This window comes from Sceloporus undulatus, chromosome 6 (assembly GCF_019175285.1).
Source record: "Sceloporus undulatus isolate JIND9_A2432 ecotype Alabama chromosome 6, SceUnd_v1.1, whole genome shotgun sequence".
NCBI lineage: Eukaryota > Metazoa > Chordata > Lepidosauria > Squamata > Phrynosomatidae > Sceloporus > Sceloporus undulatus.
The window spans coordinates 118,193,916-118,202,961 of record NC_056527.1 but is presented as its reverse complement, the minus strand read 5'-3'; the positions used below and the strand labels follow the sequence as shown (position 1 = coordinate 118,202,961).

Genomic DNA, 9,046 nt, shown 5'->3' with positions numbered 1-9,046 from the left:
ATTATTATTATTATTATTATTATTATTATTATTATTATTATTATTATTATATCCCACCTGTTCCCCAAAACTGGGACTCGGGGCGGTTTAAAATATTAAAAGAACAGTACAGTTAAAAGCATACAAACATAGTACATTAAAACAAAATTAAATTATTACAATATTAAGACAAATTGCACGTTAAAAGGTTGAAAGGTGTCGGACTGGGGCCTGAAACAGCAAAGGAAGAATTCAATTTTGTATTAATAGAAGGCCAAAGACCTTGTAAAACTGCAAATCCAAGGGTTTGTGAATGTACCCAAGAAGGCTATGGGCCTCCCATGTTCTCGGCACATTTGCCCTCAGATTCAGGTGATATATTTGGGTGCTTTCCGAAATACTCTAAATTTGAAGCCGGAGGAGAGCGATCGATATATTGATCGTTCAAAGGTCACCAGGATTGCTGCCAAAAAACATTTGCAGGAAAGGGATCAGCAAAGAGAGTTTTTGCCCCTGAGATGGAAAAGGAGAAAGTGCCATAAAGGAAAGAAAGACCTGGGTGTCTCATGTCCTAATTCTAATTTTGCATGAAATCGCAAGTCGGTGTGTAAGTGTGTCTTTGTGGGTGATCTCTTTGGGAACCTATACCGTAATCTTTTAATCCTAACTAGCAGATCCACAAGTCAAGTGTTGGACGGTGAGTTGATACTTAGTCATGACAGGTTTGTATATAGTTTTCTGGTACATTTTAATGTTTTAAATGCATCATTAACTTTTTAAATTGCTTTTGAGACTTTGTACTTTTTAGATGCTTTTATATTGCATTTAAATTGTTTGTTGTTGTTGTTGTTGTTGTGTGCCTTCGTTTCTGACTTATGGTGACCCCAAAGTGAACATATCGTGGGGGTTTCTTAATAAGGTTTGTTCGGAGGGGATTCGCCTCCTCTGAGGCTGAGAGAGTGTGACCCAGTGGGCTTCCAGGGCTGAGCGGGGAGTCAAATCCTGGTCTCGAGAGCTCAAACCAGTATGCCACACTGGCTCTTTTAAATGGTTTTAAACCCAAATGCGTGGTCAAAAACGAGGAAATGGCGCTTTTAACTTCCATACCTGAGTAGCCTTGGGCAAGAAGTCACACTCTCTCAGCCCCAGATGGAGGCAACGATGGCAAACCTCCTCTGAAGAAACCTTGCCAAGGAAACCCTCTGATAGGCTAATACTTAGCCATGCCAAGTTTATATATAGCTCTTAGTATGTTTTAAGGTTTTAAATGCATCATTGTTTTAACTTTTTAACTTGCTTTTGAGGCTTTGTACTTTTTAAATGCTTTTGTCCTGGGGTCGCAATCTTAAGCCTCCTTGACCTTAAAAGACATTGCAAGGGTCCTGAACATGTGCATTTTGAGATCCAATATAGGGAGAGGTGGGGTTCCAAATAATAATAATAACATTTGTAATTTCATTATGATGAGTGAAATTGTAACAGTGAGTCAATATTTCCCCCAAAATGGACTTTGGGACTTTGATCTGCCACATCTGCCCTTCTGCAAAATGAGGAAATCTCAGTGTCCATAGACGTCTGTGGGTCTCTATGGGCCTTTAAGTTGCTTGCCTACCTTTTAGGAAAGGAGGATGTCTCCGGTCAACCTAGAGATGAAGGACATTTTGGAATCCCTCCTGGACCAAAGGCTGAAATGGAGGACAAGCCCTGGGAAAGGAGGACATCTGGTTACCCTGCTTTCGGTCCACTCAACATATTGAGCCGCCTTGAGTCCCTACATTGGGAGAAAGGCAGGATAAAATAATAATAATAATAATAATAATAATAATAATAATAATAATAATATTGTTCCCTGCATCTTCTGATTCTAGTTTCCTCTGCTCCAGAATAATCCAGAATGACCAAAGACTACCGCGACGTCGCGTCTGTCGAAACTGAGGACGAAGGAGACCTGCCGGTCAGAACAGGTAGCTTCCTTGTTGCATGGATCGCCATGATTTTTTATGTGTGAACATCAGAGGAGGCTTGCCATTGCCATCCTATGAGGCTGAGAAAGTGTGACTTGCCAATCCTGAGCTTGGATTCAAACCCTGGTCTCTAAAGTCATAGTCCAGAGCTCAAACCATTGCACCATGCTGGCTTTCTCATTGTCATTGTGTGTGCTTTCAAGCAGGAATGTCAATAGTAACTACGGGGGATATGGACCACACCAGGGGACACCCTAAAAGGGGGCGACCCCATTGCTTGCATACAATGGCAAAATCAAGCTTTGCATTTTGGAAGTTTTATATATGCAGTGTGCGTGTGCATGTGTATGGGTATACACACAAACACACACACACAGAGTAGTTCCTCCACATTGGCTGGGGTGAGGGGCGAGGGACCCCCATGAATGTAGAAAGCCCGCAAATACAAAAACCTTATTCTTTTTACCCAAGAGAACACTCTCTAGAAATCTCCAAATCTCCCAGTGCAACTCCGTGGTCAACATCATTGATCATAGAATCATACTGGAGGACCCACAAATGCCCAGAGAAGTGTTCTCTCTAGGAACATTTAAGTTCTCCAGACAACTCTATGGTCAACCTCAGGCAGAACTGCGCTGGAGGACCTAGAGATTCCTACAGAGAACATACTAATAAAAACCAATGAATAATCAAATCTGCAAAAGTCAAATATGTAAATGTAGTGTTGAAATATCCAAACCACTAAACCACGCTGCCTTTTCTAGAGTTATCATGGCAGCAGAGGAGGTTTACCATTGCCTTCCTCTGAAGCTGAGAGGATGTGACTTGAACTCAGGATTTCTTCTTAACCCCGCTGTCTCTCTTGCAGACTTTGCCCCCCGGCAGTCATGGGGCCGACGGATCTGCTCCGGACGCCGCCTGATCCTCATCCTTTTGGGACTCCTTTGCGTCCTTGTCATCATGATGGTTGCATTTGGCTTCAGTGGTGAGTGCGAAACACACTTGTCCTGGGCATGAGAGTGCAGCAAAGAAGGGGGAAAGAGCACACCATGGATAACAAAATCCGTGGATGCTCAAGTCCCATTAAATACAATGGCATAGCAAAATGGTGTCCCTTATATAAAAGGGAAAATCAAGGTTTGCTATTTGGAGTTTATCCTTTCTTGGGGGCAGGGGATATTTTCAATCTGTGGATGCTTGAATCCGTGGATAAAAAAATCTGTGGATAAGGCGGCCAACTGTATAGGAAAGACATAGAAAGGAAGCGGATGCTTGGGATGCTTCGTCTGAAAGAGTCCGCTCCAGCTTTTACTCTGAACATTCAAGGTGCTGAATCCCTAATCATAACATCAATACACACATACAAGGAGGAAGCTATTGACTAACATTGCAAGGGATCTTTGTTTCCCATGCAACTCGTAGGAAGACACACAACAACGGCAGCAACAACAGAAATGTTTTAATAATCAATAGTCAAATAAATATTGGTACATCGTTCCTAATGGGGATGATCAGGATTTATATAAGAGACACCATTTTATTATGCCATTGTATTTAATGGGACTTGAGTGTCCATGTGAGACAATGGTTAGAGTATCTATTCAGTCCCATTGACACTACTTTTCCTGACTCCAGGGCGCAAGTTTGATGGCGATTTATTGGAAATGCAGGAAAACCTCAAAAGCATCAACCGCACGGTCTTCTTGGAGTTGGCGGCTCTGAAGGAAAAGGGTAAACCAAGGAGGGAAGGGCTTTTGTGAGGGGCATTTGGGATAGGATTATCCTGAGAAAACTGTGCAACTGACATTAAAACGCGGTTAAAACGAGTAACACAAGAGCTGTGATCCAATTAATAACCAGTGAACAACCAGGCAATAAACACTAATACGTCACTCATGGGAAAATCCCATGAATGATTTGCTGCTGTTTCTTGCCTGGTTTTTCACAGGTTAAAGGCATTTTAATCACATTTCGTCTTGTCATCATGTGAAAACTATTAGCGCAATTGCGTGATAATAACAGGTTATTCACGGGATAATAGTGCTTTGAACACAATGCTGCGTGAAAACCATTAGCGCAACTGCGGGATTATCACAAGTTAGGAGTTTATCACACGAAGGAGATTGAGAGTTTATCCCATGAATACCCCAGAAAAAAACCCACGTAATTACATGAAATTATTTCACATGACGCCACACAAAACCCGCCATTAAAATGGTCACAAAGAAGCAATAATGTGCATCTTTTTACTTTTGGGATTTCGGTGACAAGGCATTTCCAATATCACTTTATTTGCACAATTGCATGTGACAGTCATTTGCGCAATGACTCCCCGTTTTCGCTTTGTTTGCAGGATGCTTTAAATGCACCTTAATCTCTCTTTAATGCCGAAATTAGCCCCACTGTGATGATCTCCTTAATCACCATTTATACTTCCAATTGTCCTCCATGTGATAAACTGTTTTGACTGCCATGGCTCCACTCTGTGGAATCCTGGGATTTTTAGTTTTACAAGTCCTTTTGACCTCTCTGCCAAAATGGGTGGGCATCTCACAAAACTACAGATCCCAGGATTCTGTATGAGAAATATCCATTCAATCTCCTCAAGGAGTTAAAGTGGTGTCAAACTGCATTATTTCTACAGTCTAGATGCACCCTTAAGTAACTTTCCAAGCTGCAAAAAGGAGGGAAGCGAGGCACAGTCAGCTTGGATCTAACTTCTCTAATCCTCATCTACCCTTTTTGTGCCAATTCCAGAAGCGAATGAAGGAAAGGCATTCACAAAGATGAATGCGATGGCGAAAAACCTGACTGCGGAGGTGAAGGAAGGTAGGGCCAACGAAAGGCACAATTTGGGGTCCAAGCGGATCTGGTTTGGGAGTGTTGTCGTTTATAAGGCAGTTTTAATTGTCCATATGCTTAATACATCTTTTTTTATCATGCTCAAATTGTTTATGCTTTCAGTTGAGACATTTTAAATTAATTTATATTGGATCAATAGCGGTCCTGGGATAGAAGCGTCTTACAGGTTAATAATAATAATTGAGTCTCCTTTCTCCGAAATGCTTGGAAACAAAGGTGTTTGGGATTTTGGATTTTTCCAGATTTTGGAATCTTTCCATATATATAATGTAATATTTTGGAGATGGAACCCAACAGTCTCGACATGACATCCATTTATTGTTTCATATATTCCTTAAACGCATAGCCTGAAGGTCTATGCAATATTTTTAACAATTAGTTGCATGAAACAAGGTTTGTGTCCATTGAACCAACAGAAAGCAAAAGTGTCACGCATGTGGACAGTTTGGGAATTTGGCGTCCATTTGGACCTCCATATCCACGGATTCAACCACCAATGTCTTGAAAATATTGTAATATATACATATTATTCCAAAAAGCTAACCTTGATTTTGCCATTTATATAAGAGATACCATTTTACTATGCGACAGTATTTAATGGGACTTGAGCATCCACAGATGTTGGTATTCATAGGGGATCCTTGAACCAAACCCCAGAGGATAACAAGGACCCACTGTACTTAGTTATGCATTTGTAAATAAATAGGATGATACTACTACTACTGCTAGTATGTACATAGGACAAGATCATAATAGTGGGCCCTCCATTTCCAATAATTCTTGGTCCATGCATTCAACCATCCATGGCTTGAAAATATTCAGTATATATATATATTCAAATAGATACATTACAAAAAGTAAAGCTTGATTTTGCTTTTTCTGTAAGGGAAACCATTTTTACTATGCCATTGCATTTAATGGGACTTGGGCGTCCACAGATTTTGGTATTCTGGAACCAAACCAAAGACCCACTGTATTTTGGATTTAGGAATTCTAGGTAAGGGAGACCTGTATTATTATGATTTGCCATTTTATATAAGGAACATCATTTTACTCTGCCATTGTATTTAATGGGACTTGGTCCTTGGAATCAAACCTTTGTGGATACCAAGGGCCCATATTTTGCATTTTGGAATTTTGGATAAGGGAGACTCAACCTGTATCATCATCATCATCATCATCATCATTAACTATGGTATATTTTCACCCCTGGGGGGCCCACAGAAACATCACACAGGGTTTATGATAATTCTTTGCAATTATCCTCTGCATTTTATTCCAGCAAAGACGCATTTCGAAGAACACATCTCTAAGTTGCAGACCAGCTTCCTCAAGATGAATTGTGATCTGGAGGATACGAAACACAACCGATCAGGTCAGGAGCTGGAAAGGATGGCCTCCCCAGATGAGAGGATGGCCCAGAGGTTGACCAGTTCCTTCATTTTGCTTTTAATTTCAATGGTGCTAAACACAGTCTCCTTCAGTGCCTTCGAACCATCTGCCCAAGATCTTGCACCAAGGAGATGGAGCATAGCTTTAGGTGCACAGAACTGCACAGTAGTTGCACAATGTCTTCTTCTTGGTGAATTGTAGGAAGGGGGGGGAATAATAGTTGAAAATATTTGGGGTCCATTTAGGGATTATATAAAGTGTCAAAGAGGAGAGGCAGTGACTTTGGGGTTTCAGTTATAGTTATAGATAGTAAGGAGGTAGGAAGAAATAGAAAAGCTGGCCTTCTTTATCCACGGATTCAACCATCCACGGCCCCAAAATATTCCAAATATTTTAAATACCAAAAGTCAACCTTGTTTTCACTGTTTAATATAAGGAATACCATTTCACTATGCCATTGTATTTAATGGGACTTGAGCATCCATGGATTCTGGTATCTAAAGGGGATAATAATAATAATAATAATAATAATAATAATAATAATGAGATTTTGGTGTCCAAAGGGGATCCTGGAACCAAATCCCAATGGATACCAGCGCCTCATTCCCACTGCGGTTTAAACCTGATCATGATTTGGTATGAACCAGTTTAAACAAGCAAGGTTCCCACTTAATCCAAATTGCTGAAGCGATTCGGAAAGGAGGGGCATGCTTTTGACCCATCTAACCTGCATCAAAAAGATGCTGTTTTTTCCTGCATTTTTTGGGCTGAACCAATTTGATTTGAAATTTGAAACCGAGGCAGCCCTAGTGGGAACCATTTGGATTCGAACCCATCCCAGCCTCTCCATCCCGGCCTTCTCCGACCCCAGCCTCCATGCCTCCTTCCGTCTCAGCCTTCTCCAGTCCATCCCGGCACAAATGTAATCGGCACAAACCTAGTGTGAACTATGCTCAGAGCCGGACTGAATCATAGAGTAAGTGGGAAGGAGTTCCATAGATCCCCTGTACTTTTCCTCACTTGCAGCTGCAAATAGAGTCTGGCTTTGGACCATCCTGTGATCCGCTTTTTCTCTCTCCGTCCCTCCAGGTACCAGCAAAACGGTCTGTTGCCCGAAAGATTGGTTTTCCTTTGCTGGGCATTGCTATTGGTTCTCCAGGACAGAAAAGAACTGGGCAGAAGCCAAAGCTGACTGTGAAAATAAGGATGCCCACCTGGTGATCATCACCAGCTACCTGGAGCAAGTCTGTATCCGGCTGTTTGCAGCAGTTCTGTTTCTTCCATCCTTCTTCTTGCATGCTTTTATTCAGGGGGGCTTTTTAAAATCACGACAGGGTGGCTTTTATATGATATGGTTTCTGGATTATGTTTTTAACTTTAGTACAGTAGTCCCTCGGGTTACGAAATTAATTCGTTCCGCCGCTCCGTTCGTAACCCGAGTAATTTCGCAACCCAAAAAGGCTTTCCGTTAGCGCTGGAAAGCCGCTAGCCGCGCTTTGCGGTTTGAATTTCGCGCCGAAAAAAAATTCGTAACCCGAAAAAAACATCGTATCCCGGAACAGTTTTTTCCAATGTAACTTTTTCGTATCCCGGAAATTTCGTAACGCGATCAATTCGTATCCCGGGGCACCACTGTATACAGTCGCCCCTCCAAGTCTGCAGACGTGAGATCTGCGTGCTAGAAAATCCACGGAAGGGCAACTGCCATTAATGTCAATGTGGCATGCACAAATGGTGTGCCCCCCCGCATGCATGCACCCCATTCAAGCCTATGGGGCTTGAATACATGCAAGTTTTGGAATTCTTGTGGGGGGGTGTTCCAGAATGGATCCTCCGCAAGTTCCAAGGGCCAACTTCATTTTTAATCTTAATTTTATACTGTTTTAGCTAGGTTATTTTAACCGTTTCTTTTACAATTGTCTTTAAAGTGCTTGTATCTTGTGAGCTGCTTTCTTGGGTCCCTTTTGGGGAAAAAGGCAGCATAAAATGACATAAATGAAATGTGGGTGCATGCACTCTGCAAAGCATCCAAAGCACTGCAATGCACGCAATGGGCTTGAGTCTGTGTGTGTTGCGTGGGACACCGAAATAAAATGACAGACAGTGAGTGTCCTGCGATGGCTCCAAAATTTGGGACGATGGGGATGGGACATGGGATATAATAGAGTTGGCTTTCAATTCTAGCACAAAGGCTGCAATCCTAAGACAGTTTACATCCTGATGGAAAGAGAGGTTAGTGGAAAGTAAAAAGTGCCCGATTTTGACCACTTTCTTTGCGGGTTAATGTTGGATTAATTCGTGATGCCCCCGATGTGTCTGAAAACGTTTCCGCTTTTGCAGGATATTACCAGATTTTAAATCCAGCTTCTGCACGGGATTCGGGCATTTAGCCTCCCGTGTGATAAACGCCAGAGATAAGTTCACCAGAAAAATACAGCTGAGTACATAATAAAACACAGCATATTGTAATATAGCTGTTAATAAGCCATAGGAAATGAATTTATATTTGTTAGTACAGTATTTTTTTGCTTTTATTCTTGTAATGTCCTTCATTTCCCCTGAACGTCCTACATTTTTGTGGCTGGGACCTCTGGTCGCCCAGGTCACAGGGACTGTGTTTTCCTACAGGGCCAAATGGGGTTGCATTGGATGGCTTCAGGGGGTCCCTTCCAAATCTAGGATTCTGAGTCCCTGGTTCTGTCCTGTGCTTTGTGTCTTCTCTCCTGCTAGCAATTTGTGGCCCAACACACAAAACCTCGCCACTTTTGGATCGGCCTGTCCTACAGCAACACCAACCAGAAGTGGAAGTGGGTGGACGGGACGACGTACACCATACGCAGGATGTGAGT

At 42.0% G+C, this 9,046-nt stretch overlaps 1 protein-coding gene across 10 annotated transcripts in view; it reads left to right on the top strand.

Annotated features, from left to right (window-relative positions):
• Window positions 1-435: 435 nt before the first annotated feature.
• The window catches only part of LOC121934098 (asialoglycoprotein receptor 1-like), a 10,447-nt gene continuing 1,836 nt past the window's right edge, over window positions 436-9,046 (top strand). The window contains exons 1-8 of one of the 10 annotated variants that reach the window (XM_042474153.1): window positions 436-586; window positions 1,848-1,943; window positions 2,812-2,928; window positions 3,579-3,674; window positions 4,701-4,772; window positions 6,088-6,180; window positions 7,287-7,441; window positions 8,928-9,040. In XM_042474153.1, the coding sequence (XP_042330087.1) occupies window positions 1,874-1,943; window positions 2,812-2,928; window positions 3,579-3,674; window positions 4,701-4,772; window positions 6,088-6,180; window positions 7,287-7,441; window positions 8,928-9,040 (716 nt within the window). In that variant the 5' untranslated portion in view covers window positions 436-586; window positions 1,848-1,873. Of the gene's footprint in view, window positions 702-1,534; window positions 1,767-1,847; window positions 1,944-2,811; window positions 2,929-3,578; window positions 3,675-4,700; window positions 4,773-6,087; window positions 6,181-7,286; window positions 7,442-8,927; window positions 9,045-9,046 lie in introns of those variants that run through there. The other 9 variants (XM_042474155.1, XM_042474150.1, XM_042474148.1 and 6 more) reach the window with 9 other exon arrangements.